This window comes from Galleria mellonella, unplaced genomic scaffold, assembly GCF_026898425.1.
Source record: "Galleria mellonella isolate WM207_F2 unplaced genomic scaffold, CSIRO_AGI_GalMel_v1 utg139, whole genome shotgun sequence".
NCBI classification, from domain to species: domain Eukaryota; kingdom Metazoa; phylum Arthropoda; class Insecta; order Lepidoptera; family Pyralidae; genus Galleria; species Galleria mellonella.
The window spans coordinates 553032-575407 of record NW_026441995.1 but is presented as its reverse complement, the minus strand read 5'-3'; the positions used below and the strand labels follow the sequence as shown (position 1 = coordinate 575407).

The 22376-nt window shown below is 36.4% G+C and overlaps 1 protein-coding gene across 7 annotated transcripts in view; it reads left to right on the top strand.

Moving 5' to 3' along the window:
• Nucleotides 1–22376, top strand: part of LOC113522144 (epsin-2) — a 45250-nt gene that overhangs the window by 5459 nt on the left and 17415 nt on the right. For 3 of the 7 annotated variants that reach the window (XM_052903336.1, XM_052903334.1, XM_052903333.1), the window contains exons 2-4: nt 12957–13027; nt 17302–17391; nt 20470–20761. In XM_052903336.1, the coding sequence (XP_052759296.1) occupies nt 17302–17391; nt 20470–20761 (382 nt within the window). In that variant the 5' untranslated portion in view covers nt 12957–13027. Of the gene's footprint in view, nt 1–10779; nt 10932–12956; nt 13028–17301; nt 17392–20469; nt 20762–22376 lie in introns of those variants that run through there. The other 4 variants (XM_052903332.1, XM_052903331.1, XM_052903337.1 and 1 more) reach the window with 2 other exon arrangements.

Sequence of the window (22376 nt, the reverse complement as noted above, 5' to 3'; positions counted from 1 at the left end):
GATGCCGTGGTGGTTTAAGCCGGTTGGAGTCCGTCAGTACCCATACGCCTCCCCCGGGGCATATGGGTCTTCATGAGACATTTCCCCACGATAAAAAAAAGGCTTGAGAGATGTTTTAAGAAGGATGCTGCTGCTTATCCCTCACCCTCTCTTAGTCGTCTCTTACGACACCCACGGGAAAGGAAGGGATGGCCTATACTATCCCGGGACCACACGGTGGATTTTCTATATTGTTGAAGTAAAATGTGTATAATAATGAATTATATATGCAACAGATATATCAAAATATGTTTATACGGACATTCGTAATTGAAAGAAAGGTCAGTTTATCTTTAAACCGGAAGGGATTCCGGCCACGCGGGTCGTATCCGTTTATGTTAACGACCGTCGTTTGACGTTATTGTAATGAATTGACAGTTTAAGGATCGCTTATTATTGATATTATATAATAAATATCGCTGTTTTATTTGGTTTTGTATTCGATGCGAAGTTTATACCAATTTTTTAGACATTTATTTAATTACTAGTGTTTGTTCGCGACTTCTTCCACGTGATCGGAGTAAGGTCACTGACCAGGATCAAAAATAGGCTGTATCCTTCCACATTCTATATAATACATGTATACGAAATTTCATAGGTATAGTTTAAACCCCTTTATTCATAAAAACGTAAAGTGTATCATAAACATATTTTAACTATGAAAGTATTTTGTCTTTTTCCATTGTACCAATTTTTCAATTTGAATGTAAGTACCGGTATTTACCAGAAGGAGACTTTGTACAAAAGTCGTTTGCTTGACAACCTCTGTTCCATTCGTTTTTCAACCGTGAGGCAGTTTTGTTTGCATCGCTGTGTTTCAGTTTGAAGGGTGTGATATGGCAGTGAATTTGCAGAATACAGAGGCATACCATCTTAGTCCTCAGTAATGGCAATGCATGAGGGGTATTATGGGCGAAACAGTATTACTTATTTATTTAACTCTTTGTTGCAGCAGAAACTTAAAGATTTTTTTTTATACAGCTTAGAATGACAAACAAGCTGACTGCCCACCTGATGGAAAGTGGTAACCGTCGCCTATAGACATGAGCAGTACCATGGACATAACAGAGTACCATTTCGCCCATGATACTGCTACACAATGGTAATTGAATAATTCAAGTGAAATTAAAAATGTAGTTAAAGAAGTTCCTTTAAAATGGGTGCAGTATGTACACTCAGATGTATCTCTGCGCATTATGGCACTGTATTGGCACCAGCCGATTCTGTGGTAGGCACGGCCCAACCGACCGCCTTTTTAATACGCTTATATAGCTGTTCATATGCAGACCGACGGTGCTCATAGTAACCGTGAAACTTTTTCGATAACGAAAAAAATTTACGCAATCACTAAATCTATTAGGTATAGCGTCGTTATATCCATAATTTTTGGACACTGTTGAGAAAACGAATTTGCAACAAGCGCGCTCAACCTTGGCCCACTGTTAGCTGATATGAGGTCACTCGTCACTGCAGTGGAGCTTCTAAATAACACTGTTTATTTAATTTTTCAACAGCTACTTCCATTTATACAAATATCTACAGACTCTTTACGTATGTAATGTGAAAGTAAATTTGTTTGCTGACCTCTTGGAAATTTTTAAATATGTGATAATGGAATGGGAATCCTATCTAGGGAATCCCATGAGAATCCCATTGCTAGCAATAACCCAACCAGGTCGACCTTCTTGCGGTTGCCCCTGGAAACTATCATGGTTAATTCCCGATGAATTCATCAAGATAGGTTAACTGGTCTGTTTTCATTCTCATCTATCACCCTTCATTGGTGCTCCGTTAGCGTATCCCGTTAGCGCAGGCGGGGTTACCATTTCATTTTCACCCATAAAAAAAACCCTATCGGTGTTCGCTGTCGGGGTACCAGCTCATCCTGACGAATTAAGGATAAATCAGTATGGTTTTAAGGAGAAACCGTTAGGAGGTCGACCTCTAACAGGGTATATTGCTAGTAATGAGGTCGCTAACATCCCTTTAATCCCACCCCATCTCTTTAAGCATTAAGGACTCTCCAATCGTCATGAAATAGTTTTAAACATTTTTCAATCTAGTCTATTTTCTAGCAACTTCAAAAACAAGGAGGTTTTTAATTCGATTGTAATTTCACTCTCATTTTTAAACCGATTTGGATAATTCTTTTTTATCCGAAATTATATATAATTTACAAGTTGGTCTCATATAAATTTTATCAAAGTTGAAATCGGTTGTTTATGGGGCACAAAATTTAATTATGTTATACCCAAAGTATTACTATTGTTTTTTAGTAGTATAGTAGTATAATCTATGACTGAAAAATATTTCCAAATCTTGTGCTGTTTGTTCTATAGCCTGTTATTCCCATGTGACAGTAATGCTCGTCATTAACTTCAAACGATTTTTCTATAAAATACAAAAAATATGAAATTGTACAATACATATAGATAATTTATCACCAAATAAAGTAGTCACAGTACAAGGAATCAAGTTGAACAAAAACCGTAAATATACAGTTATTTTTACGTTTATGGCAGTGAATAGTGCAAAAACCGGATAACAGATTTGTAGAACTGGTTCCTAAAATCGTAATATTTACCGTTGGTAACGATTGTGAGTATTTTTTTTTTATTCAACTTAGAATGGTAAACAAGCTGACGGCCCACCTGATGGAAAGTGGTAACCGTCGCCTATAGACATGAGCAGTACCATGGACATAACAGAGTATACTGTTTCACCCATGATACCCCCCATGCGTTGTCATTCCTGAGGACTCGGGTATTATTCTTCTATACCCTGTTAATTCACGCCATATCCCACCCTTCAAACCGAAACAGCCATGCAAACACAACTGCTTCACGATTGAAACACAAATGGGACAAAGGTACCCAAGCAAACGACTTTCATTAAAATTAATTAAAGTCATATCCTAGTTCATTCTTTTACTGATTAATTAACTGTCCGAATAGACGATATGGGATATCGATTTCCAGCCGCACGTCCCAATATAGACTAGTTGTTTACTACATTTACTACAATGGTAAAGTTCTAGGTCACAGTGCACGGTTCAGATTGTCACAATGGCATTTACAACTCTACTACGTTGGAGGAAAGTCGGTCATTCCGTGAATATTGAATGAGAAATGATAAGCTTGTATTGTACTGTAAGATTTGCAGAGATTTTTTTAATAGATGATAATGTAATGGTAACCTCGCCTATCGATATACACTGGCGGGGCACCAGTGAGAGATGAAGATGAAAGCAGGTCAGTTAGCCCATAGCGAAGAATTTATAAATAATTAATCAAGATAGTTTGCACGGGGCACCGGGTAGAGGTCGGCCTGATAGGTTATAGGCTGTTAGATCCCCAATACTAACAATCCCATTCCCTCCTATGAAAGGGAGTGGTGACAATGAAATTACAACGTACATAAGACCATATTCCTCAGAAATGGTAACACATGAAAGATATCATGTTCCTATTGCTAGCAATATACGCTATCTAGTCGACCTCCAACTGGGAATCATCGTGCTGGTGCCCCGTCAGCGTACACTGTTAGCGCAGGCGAGGTCACAATTTCATTATCATTAATAAAAAAAAAAAAAACTGACACATAATCTCTAGTTTTTCTATTTTGAGGAAATGCTGTGTTACATATAATTTTGTGTTCTGAAGGCATTTACACTGATTTCAGTTTTGTTGTTCATTTATGCCTTTTTTGGGCATGTTTATTTTTTATTACTTGTGTTATAATATAGTTAAGAACACAAATAGACTGATTATCAACCTTTCTATATAGGGGGGGAAAGGGATTGTTAGTAATAGAGACTGAGAATCCCATTGCTAGCAATACACCCAACCAGGTCAAACTCCTCGCGATTCGCCCTGGAAACTATCATGGTTAATTCCTGATGAATTTATCATGATGTGCTAACTGGCCTGTTTTCATTCTCATCTATCACCCTTCACTGGTACTCCGCCAGCGTGTCCTATTAGCGCAGGCGGGGTTACCGTTACCATACCATTTTCACCCATAAAAAAAACCTTTCTATATAGGTGGATAAATCAGTTTGTACGTGTTGTTTCTAATTGTTTTCTAGATTTTGCACCTATTAGTCCGTGGCTATCTATATCTTTTAAACCTTTACCCTTTGAAGTTTTAGTTTCTAAGAGTGCCTATTCTTTCTATAAAAACGTTCCAGTGTGCATTATCAATTCGTCGGCCGGTCGTTTTCACTTCATATCTAATGAGTGGGTACATATTGGATGAGCATTGCTCAATATTATGTTTGAAAGCAAAACATGTACCCACAATTAAAGTTACGTCAGCAGTAATTTAATAAAGCACGTGGAGTCGTTGTTGGGTTAACGGATGAATATTGTATTAGTTGGTAAAAAATGTATTAATTGTATGTGATAATTGTATGAGTATATGATGGGTTTTATAAGCAAAACATACACAGTTTATAAAATTGTTTTCCTTGTGTTTATTATATAATAAATATTACAAATGTTAAATCAGTAGGAGACTTTGTACAAGTCGTTTGCTTTGGCACCTCTATCCCATTCGTGTTTCTACCGTGAAGCAGTTGTGTTTGCATGGCTGTGTTTCGGTTTGAAGGGTGGGATATGGCAGTGAATTTACAGGGTACAGAGGAATAACACCTGAGTCCTCAGGAATGGCAACGCATGGGGGTATCATTGACGAAACAGTATACTCTGTTATATCCACGGTACTGCTCATGTCTATAGGTGACGGTTACCACTTACCATCATGTGGGCCGTCAGCTTGTTTGCCATTCTAAGTTGCATAAAAAAAAGTTGTTATTTCTTGACGTTTTGACAGCTCGGTTAATCATCTTGGAAAAATGGGTTAAAAAGGGCGTTTTTTATACATTATTAACGAATAAATATATTATAGGACAGATTAAAATGTAAACTTTTAATTTAAACGATGACCTTAAGATTACGTTTTATAAAAAAGTGACTTCAGTTGTCGCCAAAACTAGTTATTTTTATTTAAAAACTGAACTACAGAAACGATTTTCGATAAAATTTCTTTGGAACCCATCTGTGACTTGCATGTTTTTAGATAAAAAAGAATTTTCCAAATCGGTTTATAACTGACGGAGTTATGAGGTAACAAACATAAAAAGACAAGGAACTGGATTTAAGATCTTCTTTGTTTAGGTCGACAAAATTTAGTTCCTTAGATGTGTAGACCATATATGGATTTACAGAGAGAATTAATTTAGAATTTGCATTCAATTGCTTTTGTTTTTAATTAGCTCACAGTTACGCCCCTTCCAATACCTATTATTGTCGCCCAATAATACTAATTTCTTATATTGATAGAGCATCGAGTCTCAAAAACGAGTCGACTTTTTGTCAGCTGTCAAATTAGCTGACTCGTTTTAAATCAGCGTTCGTTATATACGAACGCATCGAATCGCAACGATTGTAAAATATAATAAATATAGAAATAATAAAGGAAACATAACTATTTATCACGCAAAATTGTATGTAAAAGTTGACCCGCTTTTCTCGAAGCATTTGTATGGAGACATTCTATGTATTATATATAATCTAAAACTAATTTATTTTACAAAATTTATTCTCGCATATCAGCAGTTCTACTTTAATTATATTTATTCGTATTGTTTAATAGTTTCTGCTAATTGCAAAATTAAAACCTGCTGAAATGACGAGAAACGTAATCCAAGTTAAGTGCTAAATTTGCTTATGTCTTATAAAACACGTGCAGTGTATCATACATACATAGATGTATTTTTTTTTAAATGTGTGATAAATGAATGGTAACCCTGCCTGCGCTATCGGTATACGCTGGTGAGGCACCAGTGAGGGATGATAGGTGAGGATGAATGCAGGTCAATTGGCCCACCATAATGAATTCGACAAAAATTAACCATGATAGTTTTCAGGGGGAACCGCGTGGAAGTCGACCTGAGAGGGTACATTACCAGCAATAGGACTATTAAACCTTATCACTAACAATCCCTTTTCCCCCTATATAGATGTATTATTAAGACCACACTAAAATGAATGCCTTCGATTTTTTTTTTGTTTAAATGCCAGACGGATTAGAAAACCTTTGAAAGAATAGCATTTGCTTTGCATTACCTATCAAGTTTAATAAGTCTCTCAAGGTGAGAGTTTTATTTGTACAATTTAAAATGGCAAGCTACCTAATGGAAATTGGTGATAAAAACCGTTGCCTACAAACCATGGACGTAACAGAGTATACTGTTTCGCTTATGATACTCTCCATGCGTTGCCATTTCTGAAGACTAAGGTGTTATGACTTTGTATCCTGTAAATTCACTTCCATATCCCACTCTTTAAATTGGGGGGGAAAGGGATTGTTAGTAATGGGGAGGTTAGTCCCTATTGGTATCAATATATTTTTTGGGGTCGACCTCCACGTGGTTCCCCCTGGGAAATCGTGACTAATTTGTCATTGAATTAATCACGATGGGCTAACTGATCTTCATCCTCACCTATCACCTATCACTGGTGCCCCGCCTGTGTATACCGATAGCGCAGGCGGGGTTACTGTTTCATTATCATCCATTAAAAAAAAAACTCTTTAAACCGAAACACAGACATGCAAACAACTGCCTCACCGTAGAAATACGAATGGGACAGAGGTACCCAAGCAAATGAATTTTGTACAAAGTTTCCCTCTGGTATAATTTTGACATATTAGTAAATTTGCAGTAAATCCTATTACGATTCATGTACAGTGGGGTTTTAATTCCCTGGGCGAGTGAAACAAACATATAGAGCAGTTTTGCTTCTCGCTTGCACAGACCATTATTGAACGTCATAGAAGGCTCCCCAAATTGTATTCGTAATACACTACGTCGGGGAATTTTGATTAGTGACTAATGAAATCGCGAGAATGCTGTCCTACGTATTCACTACGTGAAATCCGGTTTAAGTAAACAATGCACGTCTCAGAATGCCTTTTTTCATTGAACTTGTTTTTTTTTATGAAAACTTCTATTTTATTTTTTATACCTTATTGTAAATAACTTCTATAATATTATGTACATAGACAAAGCTAGCTGTGTTTATAATTTATATATCCATGTAACTATACGGGAAGCGATCAGCTACATCATAAAAGTAGTTATGTCATTGCGCGTGTACTCAACATAGTTGTCTATGAGGCACAACAAAGCGGAAGTACTCGCAACGACATGGCGAGTCAACGGCCGACGGTGCGCGGGCGCAGCCACCTGCGTGATATATGAATTTGAACGGATATTCACCAATTGTGATTGCACATTTTGTTAAATGCAAGAGTTTATACAAGGAGAATGAAACTGAGAAAGATGCTCGAGAAAAGATACGGGGCTCAGATGTGTAAAGTGCTATTCAGTAATTTATAGATTCGCGGAAAAATCAATGACTTAATTCTGTTTACGATGCATATGTAGAAGGAAAATATACCAGACGAACGCATATGTACATGACGGAAGTAAACTATTCTCCGTATCCTGAAGTATACATCAGTTTCACTGTCAGACTTCGTAATTTTAAATCATCATTAATCGGCCTTTAACTGTCCACTGCTGAACATAAGCCTGCCTCTTGGAGGGTTGGCCAGTAGTTGAAACACTTGGCAGACGGATTGGCAACCCAGTTAGGCTTTGGAGATGTTTTAAAAGGGACGCTGCTGCTCATCTCTCGCCCTGCTTAGTCGCTTGTTACGACACCCACGGGAAAGGAAGGGGTGGCCCATACTATTCCGGGACCTCAGGCAAATAATTTTAAATACATAGGAAGATTTACACGCTTAGCATTTTTGCATTCGTCAATTTGTATATAATTTCTTAAATTCAATCCAATAGTTATACGCAAACATAAGTTTCGGGTGTTCTTATTTTGTCAAAGACAGAAACGGACACAAAATGATCTCCATAAGTAGCTGTGTCTCATCTAATTCCATCGTTTACACCTTGCTTATATGCTGCATTTTAACTTGATAGCTGGCATAGGTATGGCCGTGAAATTACTCGGTACTATGACTCAATATCTTTATGTCACAATAATCCGCCACGTGTAAGTGACGCCTCTTGTGTTGCAAGTATTCACGAGCTGCTTGTCTTCGCTGTAACTACCAACCTAACTGTATATCGAAAAAAATATATGAAATTAAATGGGATGGAAGCATAACATCAAGTCCTCAGTAATAGTCACGTATGGGTACCATGAACGTCACACCATATTGCTTACTAGACCACTTGTATCGTCAGCTTGTTTGCCAACCCAAGTTGCATAGAAATGCCGTTTGATAGAATCCACTAGGCGAATAACTGAGGAAATTTTCGTGTCATTGATCCATTTTCAATGTACGAGCTAATAACATTATCATGAATGTCGGATCAGACAAACATAACATCACGCTGAAAGGTATGAAACGTCAAAAATCAGCAGTCATTGCCCTCGGTCGTACTCGCGCGGGCATCATTCGCCATTTACAGTTCATTGCTGTACGAAAATGAATTTTATAGTTTAGATGTGACGATTGTAAATAAGTTGAGTTTGTTTTTACAACGTTTGAGGTTCCGTTATTATTGTTATTGCCGATTTCAGCGATCAGATGTGGATGTTGAACACGAAACTCATTACATGAAGCACCAAGCGGTATCTTAGATGCACGAATGGCCTAAATCTACTTAATACCGCATTAGGCTTAAGTTAGAATTGGATTGTACTGCTGTAACTCGATGTTTCACCTTTACACAGCGAGACAATCGTTCACTCCGTACTGATATTATCGAGATTCTGTGATCACGATATGTTTCTCGCACAAAATTAATGCTGGAAATTATGAAACAACTTTTTGCATTTTTGTTCTCATATGGTATTTCAGTTTTTCCAGTAGATGTTCAGTTTGTTTTATTACTGTACATTTAAATATATCAGTCAAACCTTGGATTTTTCCTGCATCATCTCTTCTAAATATTCTACAGATTATATAAATTTTATTAATGAATAGTTCAGTAGCATTTCAGTAAAAATAAATACTGCACCCACTTTATTTAAATGTTATTTCTATATTTAATTATAAAAATTCCACAGATCCACTCTAAACGATTAGCCTCTTTATTTCTAATGCGAACTGCTAGAGAATGGAATACCCTTCCTGCTTGTGTTTCTGGAGAAATACAATCTGGAATTCTTCAAGTCCATAGTGACTAAGTCATTTTTTGGGTAAGCGCGCTGTATCCTAGATCAAGCGTAAATCCATCTTGTAATAAAAAAGAAAGTATTGTTCTATTATGTAATTCAATTTTTTTTTACCTTATTTTATTGTCATCCTTGTTATTGTTGCATTCTCGTCTTTCGGTTATGTTTTCACCACTTGGCTCATCTTTTGCTTTGGGTAGTCACTAGGTTGTGTCTCAAGGCTTATTTTTAATTTTTTCATAAAATAACTAATCGATACGATGACATTGACGAGTCACTGTTATGCGATCCTTTGTCGTGATAATCATTGACGTCATCCGCTGTTAGCGTAGTTCGACTTTTTTGTAGACATATTCCTCTGCATTTGAATGTGCCCTTGTTACAAGTGCATTTTGCTCCGCTAAACAATCGTGAATATGATAAACGAGATATTTCGAACTTGCGTGTTTACTTTTGCTTTGCAACTAGCAATTTTTTTTGCTCCGCAAAGGATAACGGCAATCTCCATTCTTTTCAAATATGGAATCACAGCAGGAAACCTTAGATCAGAAAAAATAGTTTTCTGTTCCGTGGGAGTAAATATATCAGTTTTCACTTTTCTTTTTATATCTATTGTGAAAATTTCTTTAGTATCGGCAGTGTAATCGGATAACAGCTACAAAAAAGGTGAAATGCGCACCTACTTTTGGAAGTGTTTTAATAATGGAAAGGGCACGCCCGTGTTACCTTTTAAAAATGTTTGCTGATTCGCAATATACCAAGTCACGACATGAACTCCACTTACACGACCTCGTCCGTTGAAACACGGTTGAAAGCATTGTAAACAGTATCATCTTGTTATTGTTTATATTACTAAATGCAGACGAGTTTGTTACTTCGTGTATGTATCAAAATAAGTTGGCATATACGCTTTGGCCTACCGTTTTAAATTCTTTTTCTCATACACCCAAACCGTTTATAGTGATAGTATATTGTGGGGCTTACCAAGATAGGTTTTTTTTTTATTGATGGGTGGAAATGGAATGGTAACCCTGCCTGCGCTAACGGGATACACTGGCGGAGCACCAGAGAATGGTGATAGATGAGAATGAAAACAGGCCAGTTAGCCCATCATGATGAATTCATCAGGAATTAACCATGATAGTTTCCAGGGGGAACCGCGTGGAGGTCGACCTGGTTGGGTATATTGCTAGCAATTGGATTCTCAGTCTACATTACTAACAATCCCTTTCCCCCCTGCCAAGATAGGCTGTGTATGATTGTTTTAGTTCTTTCCATTTTCGACCATATATATTGCTGGCAATGGAGCAGTTAAACCCCATTACTACGAGTAACAATTCTGTTTCTCCCGTTGTTTTGGTTCGAAAAGACAGTACAATCTCGAATAAGATAAAAATCATCCAGATACCCAAATGAGATACTTCTCGTATGACCGATAAAGGTAGTCATCAGTTAATATTTGATCAAAACGCTTCGTATGAGTCAGGCTGACTAGTTGGTTTTAATTGACACTATTAGTTTGTGTTTAGCGTTGGCTGAAGTCTGTCTGGTGTGAGCTTATGTTCCTTAAAATTTGAGGTTTAATAGTGTTATTATTTATTCTGTGATTGATTAAGAAATTTGTTTGTTGTGATGGCGAATTTCTATCAAAATAAACGTAATGAACCGTTTACATCAGCGATTACTGTAAGTAGAGTTAGAATAACAAAATAGTATTAGTAAAACGGAAAAGTTTAGTCCAAGATTACATTTAGCAGAACGCCCTATAACATTTTATGACGTCATGCTCCTCTTCTATTGGAGTAAGCAGGCACAATTAAACATTGAATACCCCAATACATTTTAGCTAAGCAAACGACTTGGTTCAATTAGGATTTCAATTCTGGTTTTGGTTCTTGTATTATTGTGCTTTGTCTCCTTACAGGTTCAAACACATGAAATTAGTGTTCTCTAAAGAAATGCTACTCATAATATAAAAACAACGCTTAAAATTAGAAAATATTTCACGATATTCGTTTAAGCTAATTTCTAAAACTGCGCGACTGATTTTAATGTAATTATGTAAAAATTGTTTACTCCAACTTGAGAGATAGGATAGTTTCTATTCTAACGTCTACGCTGTTGTCGAAATCTTGCATCCGTGCAAAGTCTAGGCGGGTCGCTAGTGGAAAGAATATTACTGTTCTACTAGTAAAGGCAACAGCAATATTTGCTACTTTACCTATTTCTATTTAGTTATACATAATTTAAACATGTAATATAGTCTGCATAGCTTGTGCTTGTAGTGCTTCCCCGCACCAACTAAGCCATTAGATCGTCAGTGAACGGTCCTAAAAGTGTACCTATTATGTAAACAGAAAAAAATCTCTTATCTACAGTACAGAGTGTAAATTTCTCAAGCGTGTGTGAAGGTAGTAAACTAGCTTACATAGTGACTTGTTGATGATCTAATGCAAACAGAATTAGTATACCCAATTGCTCTATCTTGAAGGTGCAATTTTGAATTCAAAACTATTTCACTTTATCTATTTAGCCCTCCTGTAAAATTGCTAGTTACGTTTTTTTTTAATTTTGTAATGGAATAGTCAATTAGTAATCTGTAGGCATTATAGTGTTGTGTATTGATTTACTTATTGTGATATGTGTTCATCATAATACATTATCGATTAATTTCACTTCATCACCTGTTTGTTATAATAATGTTATATCTTTGCTATAATGTAGCTGTATATTTGCTTCTTTAACATAATTGTTTGTTTATATGAGCTTTATTGTATTTGTAGTACCAATATTATGTGTAAAGGAGGACAGAGCCCATACTACGTCAGTTACCATGTTAGTAGAAACATGCATATCGTCTGTTGTTTAACTTCTTTTTGTTTCTTGTGTACTAGCTTAGCTTAAGAAGATTTGCATTGTATTATACATACATTGTTTAAAAAGTTACAAAAAAAATAACATAGTATACAGATTTTTAAATATACATAAATATACTTTATTGCACTTGTGAAAAAAAGATACAGCGATTAGAAGATTAGCTCTTCCAGCTAAATAAATTGAACCTTAATTTATTCTTTGGCAGAAATTTTCGTTATTAATCTTGAGACCAACTAAGATATTGCATTTAATCTTTTTCTTTATATTACCTTTACAGAATATGTGTAATTTATGTGGATCTTCTAAGTTCCCAAGTGTTGGTTTTCTAATGTTCTTTGTCAGAATAGAGAATCATTTTTATATGTTCTTGTTTCCAAAAATGTCTTTTTGTAATATCTGTTTACTACTTCGTCTAATAGTCTCGTATGAAAACATTTGTGTAATCCTTTATAGACATTATCTTCAGGGCTTAGAGAACCTTGGATACTAATTATAGCAAAACATAGACAATAGCATTTCAGTTTTCATATTTACACTATGGTAATATATGATCCATGTTTTTTTTTTTTAATATGTTGCGGTCTAATCTGTTAACCTGTCAGAATTTATAAACTAGTTTTTTTAACCATTCAAATGTGCTTTTTTGCTTTAGAATTTTAACTGTATCATATATGTAAATAATAAGTGGAAGTTATTATTTTATTTTAAAAATTAAAGCATGCATTTTATTTTGTGAATGTTAGATACGTAGTCGTCGTAAATATACGTTATTTATAACTGCATGTGATATTAACGGTTAATAACAGTTATTGTGCATAACGTTATTGTCGGCAGACGCGGACACAGCACGCACTTGGCAGTTTTTGACTAAAAGCAAACTAACACGAGTATTTTGCACATCAAAAGTAAGTTTCGCGAAACCCGCCAACGTAATCCGTTTAGTTCCCGCTTTGGTTTTTTTTCCCCGCTATCGATTTTGGTTTATCCTATTCATGAGTGTTTCGCCTTTCGCCACAACATTTGTAGTTGGATTTTATTTGTTCATTTCGTGTTACGTGTGTCGATTGAAATCGTCGTTAATTTCTCACAAGAATGTGTACTTAGGTATAATTTGTTCCGAGTTTAGACAAGGATTGCCCCTCGATTTAGTGAAAGACAGTGATAACATTATCATGAGTTTACTTGTATTATTAACGTGTTAATTTTCACAGGTAACAATTCTGATAATATCACTTCAATGAAATGTTATTTTTAATTTCTGCTTTTGGTGTTTTTTCTTTTTTTTTTTTTTACTTCATTACTTAGATATTTCTTTATTTACAATAACAGTAATAAGACTTTTTTCTAATTCAGTTAATAGCTATTTACATTGTAAGAAGCGATATATTAGCCGCGTCAGCTATAATGGTTTGAACTTTTACAAAACTAAGGAGTTAAAAGCAACACTTCTAATTTAATGTACAAAATGTATCGCTTCATGATTCATGTAAAATGGTTATTTTACTACACAGACTCCTAGACATTCATTTAGCTAGATCCTAACATTTTCTTTCGAAATTATTACCTGTAGGTACATATAATAAAACTATAGAGGTCAAATATCTGTATATAGAAAAAAAAAACACTAATAACCGTGTCAGGGTGTTGTTAGAAGTGAAGTAGAACACATCCAGATTTTTTTAAATTTTTTGTTTCTGTGTCTGTTTGTATGGGCTAATCTCCGAAACTGGTGGTACCTTACATCCCCGATCAATATTTTAGATACTTTTAATCACGGGAAATTAAAGAGTTCCCGTTAGATAGTTAAAAAAACTATAGTAACTTATACAGTTTAGTATACAACCTACTTAGGTAAAGTCATTTTGACCTAAGGCAAAGAGTGAGAACGACACGTCATTTGTTAATTTCGGTCCAGTATTCCCGGACAATAAATAGGTAGGTACGTACATCGATACATACTAAACAGGAATAACAAACATCACGCGGACAAAGTCGCGGGCATCAGCTAGTTTTTAATATATTTGTCTTTGTAACCTTGACCTTGGCCGCGGGATCAGGATATGTTTACTGACCGAGATAAGAAACCTATGTCCTCCATCCCACATTATACGTGTATACCGAATCTCAGTGTATTTTTTTTAAATAGCTTTACGGCTTTGAATGTTTCCTTGTAACCCACTTTGGTTAAGCTTTTTTTTTTAATGAATAATAATATAACTGTATCTCCGCCCGTGCTAACAATATACACTGATGGGGCACCAGTGGGGGATGATAACTGAGAATGAAACGGGCAGGCTAGTTAGTCGATCGTGATGAGTACATCTGGAATTCAGCACGATGATTTCCAAAGAGAATCACGTGGAGGTAAACCTTACAGGGTATATTGCTAGCAATGGGATTGGTAGTCCGCATTACTAATAATCTCTTTCCACCCTGGTTAAGCTTTTAAGGCACTAAACAAACACTACTTTCACATTTACAATATTAGTAAATGGATTGACAATTTTTGTAAATGGATTGTCTATTTTTGTAAATGGATTGACAATTTTTGTAAATGTATTGACAATTTTTTTATATGGATTGACAATTTTTGTAAATGGATTGACAATTTTTGCACGATTACAATTTCGGCATTATCAATTAGGGTTAACAAGGTCAATAGTATCGCATTAATCTCTTTTTCCGCTGCCAAAAAATATATGCGAACAATGATTATACACTCATAATGATTGTTACCCAAAGGTCATTAACATCCGAGATAAATGAATCAGTGCACGCATGGACACGTACGCGCCTCTCTGTTTAGTACCGAAATAAAGTTTTCTCCCGAAACGTAAAATGGGCACGTGATGACCGGCAGTTTTGAAAACAAAACTGTTAAATATATGTTTTTACTCTTTGTTCTTTACGCTTACCATTAGACTACAATTTGTATAACTCAGTTATCCCTCTTTATTTTTATGATTCTTCATGAGATGGAACGAGACATTGTCCGACGTCTCGTTTCTGACGCATGCGGTAGCGAAAATATATCTCCCGTAAGTTACACTAGTTACTCGTATAGGGGCAAGTGTGGAGATATAGGTACTTTTTTGTGCAATTTTAGTACTAAATTTGCGTCAAATTAAATCCTGAAAATAAATTTAAACATTAATATATAATACAGACGTATACACTTATAGTTTCATTTTTTTTGTACCATTGAGGTGGCAAACAGGCATACGGCCCACCCGATGGTAAGTGGTTACCGTAGCCTATGAACACCTGCAATATCAGAGGCATTACGCGTGCGTTGTCGACCTTAAAAAAACCTCTTTATCCCCCTCTTGAAGAAACCCATGCTGTAGTCAAAATTTTTTTGGCTCTTTTAAAAACTTTGTAAATTTTGTAAATTGTAATTTTTGACTCTTCCGACTCCAAAAGGTTGCCGACCCCTAGTTTAGACAGATAAGATAAAATTCAAAATTAATTAACATTAATATAATAATAAGAAAAAACATACCAATTGATATATTGTTACCTTGGATTGTTATATACATATATATATTACAAGCGACCTGTTATCTTTTTATCTGTACAATATAATTTATATAAACACAAGATTATTGTTATTTGCGTAATTGTTATTAAAAAAAACGCCTCGTCTTTGTTTTTATGTCAATTAAATTATTTATATTCTACGAGTAGATAGATTATTTGTTTCGTTTTTTTTTCTAACGTTTCTAAACCACAAGCAGCTTAGATGCATGCAGTAGTCTGTCTCACTTTGTAATAATAAATGGATTAATTAATTTATTGTTAAAAATGTGGTACAATAAAGTGGTATGGTATATATTATAAAATTTGATTTTAAACGTATTTATTGTTATGTACTCTCCTTTTTTATATGTACTATAATTAGGCATGATCTATCTATACTTATAATAAATCTGTAAAGAGGTCAATTCTGTAGGTACATGAAATATATTTCCAAAATAACTATCACAGGGTGATTAGTGATCGATACTGATGCCAAAAATGCAATCAGTAAAATTTAAGCCTCCCCCATAGACTGCCATAAAGAACGTTCCTGAGACACCTGCATCCACTGACTCCCTGCAACGCATTTCGTGTCGTCACTCCATCTAGTGGGGGAAGAAGGGTCGTCCTACACTGCATTTGCTCGTACGCGGTCGCCACTCAAGAACCTTTCTTCCCCATCGGTTGTCGGTTCTTCGAGCTATGTGACCAGCCCATTGCCACTTCAACTGGCTTGCTTATCCTACTTTTTTTTTATACAACTTAGAATGGCAAACAAGCTGACATGCCCACCTGATGGAAAGTGGTAACCGTCTTCTATAGACATGAGCAGTACCTATCATGGACATAACAGAGTATACTGTTTTGCCCATGATACCCCCTATGCGTCGCCATTCCTGAGGACTCGGGTGTTATTCCTCTGTACCCAGTAAATTCACGCCATATCCCACCCTTCAAACCGAAACACAGCCATGCAAACACAACTGCTTCACGGTTGAAACACGAATGGGACAGAGGTACCCAAGCAATCGACTTTTGTACAAAGTCTCCCTCTGGTAAAAGTGAAAAGCTTCAAAAAGGAGGAGGTTTTCAATTGTGTTGTATTATTTTTTACGTTTGTTGTGAATATAATAACTTCATAACTCCGTCAACCTGGGGGAAAAAATCCCATTGCTAGCAATATACCCAACCAGGTCGACCACCTCGCGGTTCTCCCTGGAAACTATCATGGTTAATTCCTGATGAATTCATCATGATGGGCTAACTGGCCTGTTTTCATTCTCATCTATCACCCTTCACTGGTGCTCCGCCAGCGTATCCCGTTAGCGCAGGCGGGGTTACCATACAATTTTCACCCATCAAAAAAAAAACTCCATCGACCTCATAACTCAGTCAGTTGTAAATCGATTTGGAAAATTCTTTTTTTTATACGAAGGGATGTACTTGCAGATTGTTCCCATAGAAATTTTATCGAAATCGGTACAGTAGTTTAGTTTTTAAAATAACTGCATTTGTTTGAAATCGTTTTTTTTACTTTTATTATGTTATATATATATATATATGCTTGTATGGAATGTCTTATAATACTGTTGTAAATTATCAAAAATAGTGAATGAATGTTTGTTTTTCATATTTAATTATACTTATGGTGTTATTTCAGATGCCCCGTGGGCGGGACGAGATGCAAGTGAACGTTTCCGGTTTGAGGAGAAATATCAAAAACCTCGCGCACAACTATTCCGATGCTCAGGTATTACGCGTTCGCGTTATGCATATCTAGTATGTGCTTCACTTTATTAACCGACTTCAAAAAAGGAAAAGTTTCCAAAGTCACCAGAACATTTAATATATATATATATATATATATATATATATATATATATATATATATATATATATATATATATATATATATATATATATATACATATATTCGTGTAAATTACATTGTTAATGCATTTATAAATATTGTGAGCAAGGGTGGACTTATCTCTGATAGAGATCTCTTCCAGTCGACCCAATGCAGTTAGAAAGCATGTCGTTAGCGGGCAGCTGAAGTGCTACAACTATTAATATTTAGAATTAAATAAAATATTAAAATATTAAATAAAATATTAAAAGTATTACATAAATACATATACTATAAATATGTATGTTTATCAGGGGTGTTGTTCTCTAGAAATCTGAAAGATTCTAGAGAACGGCATTCTAGAATAAGGGCATACGGGTATGCGACCCCGGCCTCCCGAGCCGCTGCAGTGTCCCAGTCCTTTCCGCAACTGCAGTCCTTCCTCCCCCCCCTTTCTTTCCCACATAAGTCCCTTATTCCTCTCATTCACCAATTTCCTTTACGCATTTCCAGCGTTCCCTTCCTTTTTCCTCAATCCTTTCCTCCATACCGTAGGTGGCGGAAACCACCAACAAATGCATTCCCAAAGAGGGTTGACGTCAGGCAGGCGGCCGGTCGTAAAACTAAAAACCAAATCTTTTTGTAATATGGATAAAATCATATTACGCCGACCCCAAATGATTGGGATAAGGGTAGGAAGATGACGATGATGTTATTTAAGTATGTTACTTGATTTCTCGAAGACCTCTGAACTGTGAGTCTACCATGAAATGAAATTCCGAAATTTCGGACTCAATTTCGTGTTTTTGTTTATACCAAAATCGGACCAATAAATAGAGTTTAACATTTCGTTCGTCATACATCCTATCATAAAAGTCCAAAGGAAGAATATTTTAACATTTTTAATATTTTCAAACGGCATGTATTATGTAATTTTATCATCAAATTTGTGTTTCGTTTGGCTCCGAAATTTCGGAAAACACTTCATGATAGGCCCACTGGTTCGGAAAACTATGTATAAACTTTTATCCTAAAGTATATATTTTCAAATTGTTATATATTATGTCTCGTTCTAAGAATGTTGCGTTGCGAAATAAATCGAATTACTGATTTAAAAAAAAACATAATTGATACCCTTATTTATTATATGTGCTTACATTCAGAGGGAGACTTTGTACAAAAGTCGATTGCTTGGGCACCTCTGTTCTATTCGTGTTTCTACCGTGAAGCAGTTGTGTTTGCATGGCTGTGTTTCGGTTTGAATGGTGGGATATGGCGTGAATTTACTGGGTACAGAGGAATAACACCTGAGTCCTCAGGAGTGGCAACGCATGGGGGTTATCATGGGCGAAACAGTATACTCTGTTATGTCCATGCTACTGCTCATGTCTATAGGCGACGGTTACCACTTTCCATCAGGTGGGCCGTCAGCTTGTTTGCCATTCTAAGTTGTATAAAAAAAAAAAACATTCCCCGGATTTTATCACAACAGCCTACATTGAACAAGGTCACACTATAGTATTTATTATTCTTTTATAACCAAGGAAAACACAGTAAAGCAATCTGATATTGGCGTTGTGAATTTTAATGTTACTCACCTACCTTCCGTAGTGAGTGCCAGCCGAGGTCAAGGTTCGATGCCGATTCGACCTTTGAAATTTTACAGCGGCTTTTCCATTACTGTTTTTTTTTTTACGTATTCAATTATACAAAAAAAAATAGCATTGTTATCGTAAAGTGAGCATGAGTCTATTTCAGTATAAGTAGGTTTATATTTTTTTTTTAATGGATGATAATGGAATGGTAATCCCGCCTGCGCTGTCGGTATACGCTGGCGGGGCACCAGTGAGGGATGATAGGTGAGGATGAAAGAAGTTTAGTTGGCCTATCGTGAGGAATTCGACAAGAATTAACCACGTTGGTTTTCAGAGGGGACCACGCAGGAATTATATATTATGATTTATGTACAATGCTTATTTCAAAGTGAATAATACATATACATAGAAAATAATAATTTCAGCCTGTATATATCAGTGGATACTGAAGTGGATTAGGGATGGGTAATATATAGCAATATCTATATATCAGTTACAATATCTATATATCAGTTACAATATCTATATATCAGTTACAATATCTATATTTCAGTTACAATATCTATATATCAGTTACAATATCTATATATCAGTTACAATATCTATATTTCAGTTACAATATCTATATATCAGTTACAATATCTATATATCAGTTACAATATCTATATATCAGTTACAATATCTATATATCAGTTACAATATCTTAATACTGGTCGAATAACGAATATGTTAAAATTATTTTATAATAATAATAATATATAATTATTATCTATTATTCAAAAAATAATATTTGATAACAGACTTTTAACATATTAGAAAATAGATATCCGACCGATATGGGCGATATTGAAATGGATGATGACCTTTTTCCGCCATTAATGTTCAGAGAAACCCAATATATAGATGTCGCATCGGTATCCATATTAGCCATGCCCACTGAAGATAGGCCTTCCCCAATGCTTTCCACCATGTGGTCCACCTGATGGAAAGTGGTAACCTTCGCTTATAGACATAAGCAGTATAATGGACATAACAGAAGTATACTGTTTCGCCCATGATACCCCCTATACGTTGCCATTCCTGAGGACTCAGGTGTTATTCCTCTGTACCCTGTAAATTCACTGCCATATCCAACCCTTCAAATCGAAACATAGCCATGAAAACACAACTGCTTCACGGTAGAAACACGAATAGGACAGAGGTGCTCAAGCAAACGACTTTTGTACAAGAGCTCTCTGGTAATATATGGCAGAATTATAAAAAAAAAAATCGATTTTAAAGAGCTTGTAAACAAGTCTATTTGATTCTATTCTAATGAAGTTTTTATACCTCATACTCCCAGAAGTGTCAAATGATTGATACCCGTATGCTTCTCCATTTGCAGGTCAAAGTGCGCGAGGCCACATCGAACGACCCATGGGGTCCGTCGAGCACGCTCATGGCGGAGATCGCCGACCTAACATACAACGTGATGGCGTTCACGGAGATCATGCAGATGATCTGGAAGCGGCTGAACGACCACGGCAAGAACTGGCGGCACGTGTACAAGGCGCTCGTGCTGATGGAGTACCTCATCAAGACCGGCAGCGAGAAGGTCGCGATGCAGTGCAAGGAGAACATATATGCGATACACACGCTCAAGGACTTTCAATATATGGAGGAGGGCAAAGACCAAGGTATGGGATTTTTATTAATTCCTAACTTTTTGCCCACTACGTTTTTTTTTTAATGGGTGACAATGGAATGGCAATCCCACCCGCGCTATTGGTATACACCGGCGGGGCTCCAGTGAAGGATAATAGGTGAGGATGAAGTAGGTCAGTTAGCCCACCGTGACGAATTCAACAAGAATTGTTCCCGATGGTTTCCAGGGGGAACCACGTGGTTACCCCATTGCTAGCAATATGCCTTATTAGGTCGTCGACCTAATAAGGCATATTGCTAGCAATGGGGCTGTCAAACTCCATTGCTAACAATCCTTTTCCCCCCTGCCCACTACGTTAGGAAAATCAATGCAATAAACTACTTCTAGGTGGTCTATCAAGGTAAAACATACACCAAATTTTTAGTTAGACCTTTAAGAATATAACTGTAAATAGCATACAATTTGGTGCAGTAGTTTTGCGTGTTGTCGGTACAAATATACAAACAGATAGACAAGAATTCAAAAAAATATTGGTTTCAGACATCTGTTAGTCTCATTAAGACCCTTAATTATCATTTTACTTCCCATTTAAATCCCATGACACATTACATACATACATACAGACATTGTCTACTTATTATTATTTCAGCCATTAACTGTCTACTGCTGAGCATAAGCCTTCCCCATAAGGGGAGTTTTGCCAGTAGTTGCCACGCTTGGCAGGCGGGTTGACAACCGCAGTGAGGCTTTTATAGATGTTTTAAGAGGGAGCAAACTCAAGTTGCTAACCCGCCTGTTAAGTGTGGCAATTACTACAAACCCCCCTTATGGGGGCAAGGGATTGCTAGTAATGCAGACTATCAGTCCCATTGCTAGCAATATGCCCCATAAGGTCGACCTCCACGTGGTCTCCCTTGGAAACCATCGTGCTGAATTCCTGGTGTATTCGTCACGATGGGCTAACTGGCCTGCCTTTTCATTCTCACCTACCTACCACTCAGTGGTGCCCCGCCAGTGTATACTGTAAGCGCAGGCGGGGTAACCATTCCATTATCATCAATTAAAAAAAAAAACCTTATGAGGTTATGTTCAGCAGTTAGACAGTTAACAGCTAACAGCTAATAATACAATACAAAATGTCTTTTTATGCAATATTTGGCACGTGAGAATTGATAACCGACCTTGTATGAATGTCTATGTACAATATACAATAACTACCAACTGACAGGACATTATAAACAATAGGCATATATTCATCATAGCAGCGAGTTCTCCGCGTAATGACGGAGTACAATGTGTCACCACCTCGTGTCTCGTTCTCAGGGAATCGTAAGATGCAACAAAGGGAACGAAGTAAAGAACCAATGTTAAACCGCTTGGTCAGGGGGGAAAGGGATTGTTAGTAATGGAGACTGAGAATCGACCCAACCAGGTCGACCTCTTCGCGGTTCTCCCTGGAAACAATCATGGTTAATTCCTGATGAATTCATCGTGATGGGCTAATTGGCCTGTTTTCATTCTCATCTATCACCCTTCACTGGTGCTCCGCCAGCGTAACCCGTTAGCGCAGGCGGGTCATACCATTTTCACCTATCAAAAAAAAAACCGCTTGCTCAAAGGGATAATGGGCTAATCATCTTTGATAA